Source organism: Sinohyriopsis cumingii, chromosome 6 (assembly GCF_028554795.1).
Source record: "Sinohyriopsis cumingii isolate HCF-2022 chromosome 6, ASM2855479v2, whole genome shotgun sequence".
NCBI classification, from domain to species: Eukaryota; Metazoa; Mollusca; class Bivalvia; order Unionida; family Unionidae; genus Sinohyriopsis; species Sinohyriopsis cumingii.
This window is the reverse complement of record NC_142966.1, coordinates 151,059,022-151,073,698: the sequence shown is the minus strand read 5'-3', so window position 1 is coordinate 151,073,698 and position 14,677 is coordinate 151,059,022. Positions and strand designations below refer to the sequence as shown.

General features: G+C 34.8%; 1 protein-coding gene across 1 annotated transcript in view; it reads right to left on the bottom strand.

The window, feature by feature from the left end:
* Positions 1-14,677, bottom strand: part of LOC149798264 (uncharacterized) — a 160,975-nt gene that overhangs the window by 125,546 nt on the left and 20,752 nt on the right. The window contains exons 4-5 of the mRNA XM_089960859.1: positions 5,966-6,079; positions 861-971 (exon numbers count right to left, since the gene is read on the bottom strand). Coding sequence (XP_089816985.1) covers positions 861-971; positions 5,966-6,079 — 225 coding nt within the window. The remainder of the gene's footprint in view (positions 1-860; positions 972-5,965; positions 6,080-14,677) is intronic.

Here is a 14,677-nt window from a genome sequence, read left to right as displayed (position 1 = left end):
TATGGAGTAAGTTTAGCTATAAAAAAGAGTAAGTTTAGCTATAAAAGAGGCACACAAAACAAAAGCAAATACAAAGTGGGAAAATGTTTAAAATACAAGGTCAAAGTTTTGATAAAAACCATGTACTCAGAAGGTCCAAGACCTTTCTATCAGGATCATCATCAAAAGAAACACATCCCTGGGCAAAAAGGTTGCATTTGTCACTTCATATGAAATGCAAACGGCCTCTTCTATGTCCTCCAGCCTGCTGTGGGAAGTCACAAACACATGTCCTCATATCAATCATGTAAACAAACTTTATAGGTACTCTGGATGATGGGACTGAATGGGGAGTAAATTATACCAATGTAATTTAAAGTGCTAAACAATTTATAAGCTGAATAAACAACATAATGTTTGGTTTGTAATTCTGATCTTTTAAAGCAAGTAGAAAAGAAAATATAAATATCACTGTGTTATTGTAAACTTGCAAATTGGAAATTTCTTTTCATATACTTCATTAATGAGATGACTAAATATTGATCAATATAGATTGATGCTGATAGATTACTGCTGTTGTTCCACCCCCCATCTGTGATATGATAATGCAGCTTGACTGTTGATAATAATAAACCAGATGAAAATTTTCTTCTTGTTTTGAATGGCAGCCACATTTAATGAAGAACAGCGTGCTTTTACTGAATGTAAGTTGAAAGACATTGATGCCAGAACATTGTTAAATTTTATATCAAGATGTGTAGTCTTCTTTTATATAAAAAAAAGTTGATTGATGACCCAATATTTTTTCTCAGGTGGCCATTTTTAATGGCAGATTGGTAACATTAACAAATTAAAAGACCTGATGCCACCTCAAAGTTTACCTTCAGTGCTCCCTGTAAAACTAAATTTAAACTTGACTGGGATATTTCTGATGTGTTTAATATAGCCAGTGTTATTTTCTTTTCTGTGTTCATTTTGGTCCATCCTTTTTGCTGAATTTAAAGAACGAATACATTTTTAAAATGGTTTTACTACTTTTTGGTAATTGCTACCATAATTTGTTGGCTTAATGTGAATCATGTTCAGTTGAAGACAAAAGCTTTGAAGACAGAACTACTTATCATGTCAAAATATGGTGTGATGACCTTTTATCAAATTTGGTGTGATAACCTTTTATCAGATTTGCTGTGATAACCTTTTATCAGCTGTCCAATGTCTTCTCCTTAGCATAGGTTTAATATTACATCTCCAAAACCAATGGGAAGAGTACCATGAAACTTTTTACATATATTCACCTAGGATCTAGTCATTCCTTCACAGCTTAAAATAAGTTGTCAAGTGAATATACCACTGTTGTCAGCAGGATGTTCTACTGCAGACTGGAGGATGGCTTGATAACTTGTTAGGCTGACAAAATAATAGGACCCAAAGGATAAATAACCTCTGATAAATAAACTACTTTAATGCAATTTTGCTTACTACTATTATTTTCTCTGTCAAAGATCTGTGTTTAATGCAAATATTTGTTTAAATAAAAATCACAAGCATGCTAATTTTCCTTCACAATATACTGTTACATTTGGGTTCAAAGGACACATAAACACCAAGTAAGGGCCCTACAACTTTATGTAAAATAAAGCTGAAATCTTCACAAAAACTAAAAACCAGTGTTGCTTACAGTACGAAGCCCATAACTGCCTGCCTGCTCTATATTGTTAAGACTGGATAATGTGCTCTCTGTTTCAGCATTAGAAAAAGAATCACTCTCATCCTGCCAAAAAGTTTGTTTTCCTATGACTGGGTCTTTAGGACTGTAGACTGCTTTCCAATACCCGTTCAAACTAAGTGCACATAAAGAAGAAGTTCATATGTTGAATTTCAGATGTATTCACTAGTTTTATATTTCATAACTAGTGGTATTTAGAACTGGGAGAATGCACATTTTGGCATTTTGATATGAGTTAAACAAACAAGAGACCTTTGAAAGGATTATTGTTTTATGAGGCAAGAAGAATTTCAAGGAATACTATTTCTTCTTTTCAAATGTTGAATGCTGAACCTATCTCTGATATTCTTCAGTGATGCCAAGATTTTCAGATTAGTGTGGTACATGTATTGGTTGTTAGTTTGGCAACATTTTCATTTATGACAAAGTAGATTTCTTTTGGTAAAAATCCAATTTCATAATGATCAGTCAATGAAGGGGAGTAGTGACACAAATATTTTTAAGATGGTCATCATAGCAGCCACACTAGATGTATAACTGGCACCATTTTCATTTAGAACTTGGTCAAAACCCATATCATAATGACCATTCATAGTAGAGACAGAAATATTTTTAAGACAATTGTGGCAGCCACAGTGGATAAATGACTGGTACCATTTTCATTTAGGACTAACTAGACATCATAGGAAGTCAACTGATGAAAACCCATGTTGTTATAGTCATCCATCTGGAAAGGAGGAGAGATAACAATATTTTCAACTTCCATTCAGGTGAAGTAGCAACAAGATTTTCAAGATGGCTGCTGTGGTGGCCATGTTGGATGTCAGATTGGAACCATTTAAATTTAAGACCAACTGGACATCATTAAGAAGTCTTCCAGTGAAACCCAACATCAAGATGACTTCCTGTTTAAGTACAAAAATTGATGTGGTTTGTATAATTGTACAATTAGAGTTTTGCATTTTCTCCAATGACCCATTTGAGAGATAATTTCTTAAAATTGTTTCCCCAAAATATGAATTTTTAGATTAATCATATCATTAATTCTCTTATTAACTGCTTGAATAATTTTCTTAGAGCAGGGATACTGTCCTTGCTTCCAGGTGCCAATCTTCCCATCTATTAATCCATCTGTCTTTCCACCAATCTTTAAACTTTGACAATGTTTACATTGCTTTTGAACACACACAATTCGGAAGATTTTAATGAAATACTGAAGGCTAGGCATGAAAGGAGTATTCTAAAAAAAATCAGTTTTTCATTGCTTCTCCTTTCACATTACATGCATGATTTTATTTAAACTTTGTGGCTATATGTGCTTCGTATAGTTATTGAGTTGTAATTTTTTTCTCTGACTTGTTCCAGATGTCACATCTTGAAAAACTGTCCTGAAAAGTTTATTTCTAGAACGGAGTTAATCATTGCTTTGATTTTACTGAAACTATGAAGACTAGTTATGTGGTTCATGTAGAAGCATCTTAATGTTTAACTTCCATCTGCCTATTTTATTAGAGATTTGCAAATTCATAGATAATGGAGAGTTGTGAAAATTTAGCTTATTATTCCTGCACTTATGCAAAGAGCAGGAACATTAATGTTGCCCTCATGTCAGTCTGTCCATTGGTTCATCCACCAGTTTATCGGTTTTTCTATGCAATAAAAAGCTTTTCATTGTATTTCAATATACATAGCTTTGAAGACTTTTATCAAATGTATGATAGATATGTTCTTGGTATAGATAAGCAATGACATTTTAATTGTTTCCTCTGGTCAATTTCTGCAGAAATTTCTTGAAAACTATTTGATGAAAATGACATTTGGAGAATTCAGCTCTTCATCACTACTCCTACCAGACCCCTTGGTCAAAGTTACTGAAACTTGTCAGCTAGATGTGTGTTCATGAATATCCACAAAAATGTTTTACTTGCTTTCTGATGGAAATCTTTTGAAAAGTTTCCAAAAACAGGTATTTTAGTGATTCAGTCGATGATCATATTTTCTTTCAAAAACGTATAGAAGATCTCTCTCTGTCTACACACACACACACACATTTTAATATCATTGTGAAGATGCACAAGAAGGTTTTACTTTCTCCAATGCTTCATTTTTAGGGGACAATTCCTGATAATGTATCAAAATGAGGACATTATGGGAATTCACCTCATCACATTTTCTACCACACTGATTTGAAGCTTTTATAAAAACATTTTTAGGCTAGATATGTAGCTGGTGTAGGCTAGATATGTAGGTGGTGTAGCTAGATATGTAGCCAGTATAGACTAGATATGTAGCTGGTGTAGACTAGATACATAGCTGGTGTAGGCTAGATATGTAGGTGGTGTAGCTAGATATGTAGCCAGTATAGACTAGATATGTAGCTGGTGTAGACTAGATACGTAGCTGGTGTAGGCTAGATATGTAGGTGGTGTAGCTAGATATGTAGCCAGTATAGACTAGATATGTAGCTGGTGTAGACTAGATACGTAGCTGGTGTAGGCTAGATATGTAGGTGGTGTAGCTAGATATGTAGCCAGTATAGACTAGATATGTAGCTGGTGTAGACTAGATATGTAGCTGGTGTAGGCTAGATATGTAGGTGGTGTAGGATAGATATGTAGCTGGTGTAGGCTAGATATGTGGCTGGTGTAGGCTAGATATGTAGCTGGTGTAGGCTAGATATGTGGCTGGTGTAGGCTAGATATGTGGCTGGTGTAGGCTAGATATGTAGCTGGTGTAGACTAGATATGTGGCTGGTGTAGGCTAGATATGTAGCTGGTATAGGCTAGAAATATAGCTGGTGTAGGTTAGATATGTAGCTGGTGTAGGCTAGATATGTAGCTATTATAGAAGATATGTAGCTGGTGTAGACTAGATTATGTAGCTAGTATACACTACATATATGTAGCTGGTGTAGACTAGATATGTAGCTGGTGTAGGCTAGATATGTAGGTGGTATAGGCTAGATATGTAGCTGGTGTAGGCTAGATATGTGGCTGGTGTAGGCTAGATATGTAGCTGGTGTAGGCTATATATGTAGCTGGTGTAGGCTATATATGTAGGTGGTGTAGGCTAGATATGTGGCTGGTGTGGGCTAGATATGTGGCTGGTGTAGGCTAGATATGTAGCTGGTGTAGACTAGATACGTAGCTGGTGTAGGCTAGATATGTAGGTGGTGTAAGCTAGATATGTAGGTGGTGTAGGATAGATATGTAGCTGGTGTAGGCTAGATATGTGGCTGGTATAGGCTAGATATGTAGCTGGTGTAGGTTAGAAATATAGTTGGTGTAGGCTAGAATGTAGCTGGTGTAGACTAGATATGTAGCTGGTGTAGACTAGATATTGTAGCTGGTGTAGGTTAGAAATGTAGTTGGGTAGGCTAGAATGTAGCTGGTGTAGACTAGATATGTAGCTGTGTAGGCTAGATATGTAGCTGGTGTAGTTGGTGTAGATTTTACTTTATCCTCTCATCCATTTTATGGGCACTTTGTCCAAAAATTGTCAAAAGAGGAATTTTGAGAATTCAGCTTGCTTATTATCATTTACAGAACTCTAGACAATACTGATCTGATTTTTCTCTGCCCACTACTCATGAGTAGAGGACAGTATGCTTGGCACATATGAAAAACATCTTCAGATACATATTCCTTTAGTGCAGTGATATTGAGGTTTGTGACTGCATGTTCATATACTCATTGGTAAGACAAAAAGCTGTGACACAAGACTGCACTGTTTAGTTTCCTACCTGAATTAGTACTTTTAAGTATGCTCCAATTATTGATCCCTGTGGACAGTGAAAAGTAAATAACCAGACCTATATAAGAATCCATGGATTATATATGTTCAGGGCATAAAATGTTGGATGCATTGGAAACAGAATGCTATGGATATAGAAGAGTCTAGAGAAAGAATATACCTGAAGAATGTTCCTTTTACTGAATCAGGATAAATTTCTATTAATATCAGTTTAATTCATGGTTCATTGCTAACCTATACCAATGAATTCAAACCAATTTCATTAAACAGAAAGATACTTTTGATCAACATGCTAAATATGTATGAATCACAGGGTAGAGAGTGGATGGTGTGCTAGACTACCAATGAGAGTTGTTGTTGTTGTTTTTGTTGTAGGGTTTAATGCCATTTTTCAGCACAAGATAGGCCATACATGGAGGTCAGTAAAAATGGTAGTGGAAGAACCCAGGAAAACCCTGGAAAGAACCATTGACTCACAAGAAGCTACTGGCAATCTTTCTCACATACCACATTGGTAGACAAATGAGAGAGAGTTAGATGTACCTGTTGTGATAGCTTCCTCCTCTGCTGGTTCCCAATCAGGTTTAATTTGCAGGATGACAATATCCTCCTTATCAGCGTCTGTTAAAAAATAACAATTCTATGTGTATGGACACTGTCAACAGAATAATTTCTCTAACTCATCTTTACATTGTTAGTATTTTAGTTACACATAACAATATCAGCAATACATTGTCAAATTGGTCTGTTTCCAGAATGTTGATGCTTCCTCATGTTGCAGCTGAAGTAATGTTAACATTACACCATGACACTTATTTGATGTCATTTTTTTGTAGGTATCAGAATAATCTCCTATGCCAATGACTGCATAGACCATGTGACTATGAATCCACCTTGAGTCCACATTTCAGTCATGTTTTCACTGAATATTTCACCAAAAATATTATGAAAAGTTAGCAACAGCAGTGACTAAGTTGCTGCCTTTGTGCTTGAAATGTCTATATTTGTCATTACTTTTCGCAAATCCCTTGAAAACTGGATGCAGCATATACATGTGTCTGTGGCATAATTTACTTTCCTGCCTCCAAATGTCTCAAAATCATTAACTATGTCAATGAATATGTCGATGTCTGTAATACCAGACTACCAATTCCAACCCTATTATATATTTCCACATCTCTTTGTGCAATGACCGTATATCGAGTTTTTCTTTTAATTATTTTAAATTATTAATGATTTTATGTCTGTTATTGTGTGATATCACTATGTGCAGCTGGTAAACCATCTTAAATTATCTGATAGTTTATAAAGTCATCTCATTGCTCAACTGCAAAAGGTAAAAAAATTTGAGTTCCATTGTGGTAGTTGTCTAAAGGGCAAGTGTTTGCATGATCAGATCAAGCTTCTTGATATTAACCAAGTAACCAAGTTATAGGTTTTGCAGATAAAAAAACTGCAGGATTTGTTTATTCATGTTAGGGAATTTGTGCAACTGTGCATCCTGGAGAAATCACTCTTATCTAAGTGTATTATAGTGCTATGATCCCTGGGACAGACTGTATGTAAAACCGTCATAATACAACTGTACTTGCAATTCAGTATTCTGAAGCTGCAGTGTTCTCAATGTCTTTTAAAGTAGCAACCTGAAACTAAAATGATGAAGGTAAAATAGTGTGCAATGGCAAAAATGACCTCTGATACAAGAGTCTGTCAAAGAGACAAGAGCTATATTGGCTAAAAAGAATTTTTAGGAATTCAAGGCCATTTCCTCTTTTTAAAAGTGGCAAGTGTTAAAGCCATCTCTGATATCTTTAACCAATGACAATATTTTCAAATGAACTGCTGGCAGCTATAATGGATGTAAGATTTGTGCCATTTTATTTAGGACCAGCAACATACTTTTCATGAAAATCCCATGTCAATATTACCACCATTCAGAAAAGTAGCAATAACAAAATTTTCAAGATGACTGCCATAGTAACCATATTGATGTCATATTGGCACCATTTTCATTTTGAGCCAACTAAACATCATAATATGTATTTTGGTGTAAACCCCATGTTGATATGAACATCCATCCAGAAGGATTAGCAATAACAAGATCATTAAAATGGTTGCTAGTCTATAACCATTTTCATAAAGAATAAACCAGTTTAAAAAAAGAAGTCTTCTGTTGAAAACCCCATGTTTATATGACTTTCCACAGAGGTGTAACAATAACAAGATTTTCAAGAGGGCAGCCATGGCAGTCATTTTGGATTTTGGATATTGGATGTCAGATTGGCACTTATCTATATGGGACAAACCAAACACCATAAGACATCTTCTAGTGAAATATGACTTTCTGTTCAAGAGAAAGAGTGATAAGATGTTCAAGATGGCTGATAAAGTGGCCATATTGAATATCAGATTGATACCATTTTCAACAAAGACCAACTAGACATTGAGAAATCTTTTATTGAAAAATCTATGCTAATATGATCATCCATTCAAGGGGAGTAGCAATAACAAATTATGTCTTCCCTGGTGGCCATATATGCAATTTGAGTGCTGCCATTTTATTTAGGTCCAACTGGAATCAAATGAATGTTTCTGGAGAAAATCCTATGTCAGTGACTTTCCATTCAGAATGGGCAGATATGAGATTTTCAAAATGGCTGTTGTGACATTCATAGCTGATTTTAGATAAGCACTATTTTCATTAGGAACAACTAGACATTGTAAGATATTTTTATGTGACAACCCCGTGCTGCAATCCTCCAAGCAGTTTAGGCAGAATAGTTATAACAATCTTGTATGAACTGACAGAAATAAAACAAAAGCAAAATAGAAATGGTTCAGCCAGAAAAACAGCAATTTAGTTGGCAGTCAGTTGACAATGAGAAGACTGTGTTATTTGTCTGATATTGATATTTTTGCAAATCTGTAAACAAACCAGTAGATGCTGAAAATAATTATTCAGAATTGCTGGAAAGCATGATGATGATCCAAAAATTATGTGGCAAATTACAGAAAAGAAATACAATCAGAATTACACGTCACAGTTATGCAATTATTAAGAGCATCTCATCATCTGAATACTGTTTGATCAAGTTCATTACCAGCTTCTCAATTAGGCCATATTTAATAATAATAAAAATAATAATAATATATTTACAAGTGGTAGTGTCTTTTTGACAAGAAAATGAAGTTATTGTACAATAAAATATAAACAAGGCATTAAAGGTGACAACTGGTGGTGAATCTGTGAGCCATTCCAAGTGTGAGTACATGAAACAACATTGTTTTAAAGAGTAGTAGTAATGACTGACAAAATCATATCAATTCTTGGCAGAGTAGGCTGAGCTTTGGGTGAAATGAAATTCCATAGTTTGGTTCCAGAACAAGGAAAACCTTTCTTTTAAAACCAAGAGTTTGGTTTAGGGAAACGAAGATTGTTTTTAGTGATGGATCTTAGTTCATATCTATGTACATTTTTCACAAATTATAAATTATATTTAGAGTTAACCTTTTTCATGACTATCAATTTATATTTTCCAGCTGAAGATATTGTCAATCATGATAACAAGTAGTTTTTAATTTTCACACCATCCTATGGTTTCCTTTTTTGCATTAGACTGAATTTTTCTTTCTCAGCTTTCACTCTGGTTTTACCTATAATCATGACTTTTGAACTGGCTACATTTATATCATTGTGCTCACACCAGTTGTTGACTTGAACTGAATCCTGATTTAATATTTAAGCTCATGGCCTACTTATCTGATGTTATATAATGTTGTGTGATCTGCAAAAATGCTTGTGGTGGATGGGTCAACATGATATGGTAACTCATTGATGTACATCAAAAAGAGTAAAAGTCGAAGAACAGGTCCTTGTGGAACACCAGACTTTATATGCTTATATTCACGAAGTAATCATTGAGAACTTTTGTAATTTCAAGAGGGTCTTGCCAAATGTTACCATTTGCATCACAAAAAAGTGATGAAAAATCTAAAGGAAGAATTAATTACAGATTAAGTTATTGAAGGTTTTTCAGAGTTTTCTATGGTTCTTTTTTGTAATTCTACCTCATATTTTAGTAGAATAGGAAGTTTTCCTTCTTTTTTGAATCACTGGCTTGACCTATTTACCCATAATCTGTAACTGTTGGTATCTTTTAATTTATTAACTCTATCCCTTGAATTAGTAACTGTAATCTGCTGGGTTGATCTTGTTTCATAACTCTCATGATCACAGTCATTGAGTCCTGAGTAGGACTGTACAGGGTCTCAGAAAAAAAACATGAAATAGTCAAGAGCATATCATAGGTCATCAAACAAGGAATATCTTATAGTTCTTGTTCAATACCTGATAAATCTGTGATGATAGGATCTACTTTTTATAAACTTAATTCTCAGGCCAATTTGGGTATGTGAGAAAGCTTGCCAGTAGCTTCTCGATGGTTGTTTTTTTCTTTCCGGGGATTTCCCAGATTCTTCCTCCACCATTAATAATGGCTGCCATGTATAGCCTATTGTGTGCTGAAAAATGGCATTAAACCCTACAACAACAACAACAACTTAATTCTCACATATAATAATGATACATGTTTACATAATGATCAAGTATGGCATATTGGGGAACTGCATCCACTATAAGTATTAGTATTGTTAGTTTAGATGTGATCAGTTACTGTTTCAGATACCTTTGTTATTCTAGTTAGTACCTGAAGCAGCTGTTTATATATAACTGAGGGAATATAAAGTTTTAATTCAGTTTATTTCTTTTAATGACCAGTTTACTTGTATCCAGTAGTGTCAGTGTTTAGTGGTCCATGTACACAACCTAATACAAATGGTTTTTAGACATTATGTCTCATTTCTAGCCAAATTATTTCCGTATTATTTTCCTCAACATCATATCATTGTTTGAAAGGAATGATGTCCCTAACATAAATGAGAAGTCAACCATCTTGTAGGAAAAGTCTGTCTTTTCTTTCAAAATTGCTGTTAAGAATTTTAGGTTCATCATCATAAAAAGGTTCAATGTAAGAAGGTTTTTATGCAATAAAGATCAATCCAGAAAGAAATAACTGATTTTGTCTAGTTTTGAAAAAAAAGATAACAGATGTTCAAATGGCAAATGTTTAGACTTTTTGCTTAAACCACTAATTTTGAGACAATTCTAAGGTCTTATGGTTTGTAGATGAATGACACAGACTGAGTTAATATTTTGACTGTCAATATATGAACCATAACAGTGTCTGAAATCATAACTACCAAGTGTCTTTTCAGAAACTTTTGAAATGAGTCTTGAAACAATTACCATTTTTTATTAGTTATCTTAATAACTGTTGAGACATTATGGTCACTTTGATTGATGGAGGAAATAATGGGATTGCACTAAAGGTAATTTGCATGGGCATCATCACCTATTTGGATATGTACAGTTTATTTTTTTTCATCACCGAATCACAGCGAGAAGTTCCTATAACTTAATTTTTTGAATTTCTTACAAACTGTGTTTGGTTTTAAACTAATGGCTCCATCTTGATTGCCAGGATCACACATAGTAAGTTCCTATAGCTTGTTTTGAAGTTTCTGGAAACTCAAGTCTGGTTTTATAAATTTTAATGGCTCATTCTTCAATGCCACAATCATAATGCTTTGTACCTGGATGAAACATTTCAGTGTTCTGCCTTACTGTCCAATTATATTTAATGGTAGGTAAGCACAGTTTACATTATCTATAACACTGTGAAACAACAAAGGTTTTCAAGAAAAATGTTCTGAATGTCACCCATTATTTTAGAGTAGTCAAATCACCAAAGTTTAAAGATGACCATCGTATTAGACACATTTTTCATTATTTAATTAAAATAGTTACTAGCTAAAGCTTGCCACATTAAAGAATGAAAATTAAAACAAGAGTTCCTTGAAGGGATTCATGCTCTACTGTCCGAAAACAATTTCCAGGAATTCAAGACTATTCCTTCTTTGTCACTGCTGAGTGATATTCTTGAGTGATACTAGATTTTTAAATTAGTCACTGTGGTGGCCATATTGAATGTAAGATCAGGACCATAAAGCTATTTGCATGGCTGCATAGCAACTGCATGAGTGACTAGCTCAAATCACATGGCAGTTACATAATTAGCATGAGGGATGTTTTCAAATTTAAGAATTGAAGCTTTCAGAAAATTATAAGTTTAAAATTCTACTCATTTTCCCTACTGATTAGCATAAGTAACATTTCTACAAGTCACTGTAAGTAAAACTGTTAAAATTGTATACCTTTACTTCTTCACCCAACTCCCCAAAACTATTTTAACAGTATATAATACCAGTCATATCCATAATACCCTGCACAAAAATTACTCATAATAACTTGTAAAAAATGGCTAATTTGAACAGAAATTTCCAAGTGTACCATCATCTCTAAAAAATATCATACTTCTAATTGAATCAATCACCACATGATTGCTACTTTATGTAATACTATCTTATTAACTGTAACAGTTTTGCTTGTTAAAAAAATGTGATTGTCAAATGCATCTACTTTTTCTCCATCCACTATGAAAAATAGTGTGCATTCCAATCTGATCATTTGTAATAATGTGGACTTGTCCCTAATGCATTCATCAGTTGCAGTGTGGAATGTCTTTCCTATAGTGAGTACACAACAGCCAAGTGAATAGTGATGTGATGTGATTTGGATTTTTAACGTAGCTTTAACAATTTTTCAGTCATATCGCTACGATGTCTGCAATGTGGCGGTTTATAGTTATGTCTAGCACTGGGGCATCATGCCGCAGACATGTAGCATGATGTCCCACCCAGTCACATTATCCTGACACCAGGCCAACCAGTCCTAACACTAACCTGTTAATGCTGAGCGCCACGCGAGGCAGCTGCTAGTACCATTTTTGTAAGTCTTTGGTATGACTCGGCCGGGGATCGAACCCACGACCTCCCGCATCCGAGGCAGACGCTCTAACCACTAGGCCACTGGAGCGGTACCAAGTGAATAGATACTTCCTCAAATTTAATCATAGGCTACCATCAAAATAAGATTTTAAGAAAAGTAAAATTTGCTTTCTATTCTGAAACACTTCACAAATCAAGGTCATCCGGGTTTTTCTGTGTTACCATTACAACTGAACCAAATGTAACTGGTCACAGACTTTGAAAAGTCAGAGCCACTTAAAAGCCAGCCAAGATAAGTATCTATTTCTTTAATAATTTTACAAAGCACTGCTTATAGCAATTATAGCAAAACATCACCTCAAACTGTATGGCAATTTGTCTGATTCAAAAAAAGTTTTGATTGTAATTTTACTATAACTTAAATTTCTCAAGAATGAAGTAGTGTACCAAAAATATGAAGCAAACTTTGGGTCATCAGCCTTCAACCAGGCTGGTCAACTCAGCAAAGTGAAAATAGCAGCAAAGATACAACATGCATTAGCTATTTCTGTCATGTAGAATAATACCCTTCTTTGAACAGTGGCCTAGTGGTTAGAGCATCTGCCCCGGATGCAGGAGTTTGTGGGCTCAAACCCTTGTCCAGTCATACCAAAGACATATACAAAAATGGTACTAACAGCTGCCTTGCTAGGCGCTCAGCATTAAGAGGTTAGTGTTAGGACTGGTTGGACTGGTGTCAGGTGGAACATCATGCTACATGTCTGCAGCATGATGCCTTGATGTTAGACAGCATTATAAACTGCCACACCCCAGACATCATAGTGATATGACTGAACAATTGTTAAAACCTATGTTAAAAAAATTCATATATAATCAATACCACACAGGTTAACTTGGCTGGGGACTGAAAGGACATCTGAACAGTAAAGGATCGAAATGAGGGAAATTGGTAAAAGTAACAATAGGCATGTATCACATAATTAAAATTAATTAATCAACCCACAAACCACACAGTAATAGAGGATGGCTGGATAACTTCTTGGATTTAGACATCTAGGCCTAAATGTGCAAGTGCCTTTGTGAAGCTAGTTTTGATTATGCAATACTTACTTGTTGCTATTGCACTGTTTTACTTTTTCATGTAAAATATCACAGATAAAATATCTAGGGCTTATTTCATATCCATCCTGCTCTGGTGGCCTAGTGGCTAGAGCATCTGCCATGGATGTGGGAGGTCGTGGGTTCGATCCTCAGCTGAGTCATAACAAAAACTTATAAAAATGGCACTAACAGCTGCCTCGCTTGGCGCTCAGCATTAAGAAGTTAGTATTAGGACTGGTTGGCTTGGTGTCAGGATAATGTGACTGGGTGGGACATCATGCTACATGTCTGCCGCATGATGCCCCAGTGCTAGACATCACTATAAACTGCCACACTGCAGACATTGTAGCAATATGACTGAAAAATTGTTAAAGCTATGTTAAAAATCAAAATCACACACACACACACACACACACATCCATCCCTTCAGATGCTAGTACTGATTATGCATTCTTGTTAGATTTGTAGAACCTGACCACAAAGGTCCAAAACAAATAAAAGTTGAAATATCAAGTATATTTTACATGTCATAGATCCATACGCCATGCATTTAAATAATGCAACTTAATAAAAGTAAACATTTTAACAGTCCTGTCCTTCACTATTCCTTGTAACTATGAAGATACAGACAAAAGGGTCTTTTTAATGGACAAACATTTTAATTTACTTTTCCACAGACAACTTGATTTTGACAAAATTTTCAGCACACATGATGTCATTATCAATTGCTATTTCTTCCTGCTCCACTCCGTTAGAGCTCTATTGAAATCAAAATCTTTTAAAGATGTCACTTATAGTTGTATCTGTTGATTGTTTCTGAGCCTAATCTGTGCCTTATCTGTGTACAGTGCGACTATGCTATAGCACACTGCTATAAAATGAATTTGGATATAACATGATTGTGGCGTGGCAAGCAAAATTTTATACATTTCTTGTACACAAAAAAAATTACTATTTTTTAAAAGTATGAATAATAATGTATGATAAGCTATTATCATTTTGTGGAAGAGATCGTGCATGAATTTGTCCATCTTATTTAAAATTTTGTTATCCATGTCTATTCATTTAATTATATAGTTGATACTGGAGTACAAATATGTCTTGGCCACTTGGGCCCGCTCCATGAGACATAATGGCGCCATGGCCCAGATTTTCTCTTATTTTGTTGATAATATGTTTATAGTTTTCTACAGTTTGTTTTTTGCCAAAGTA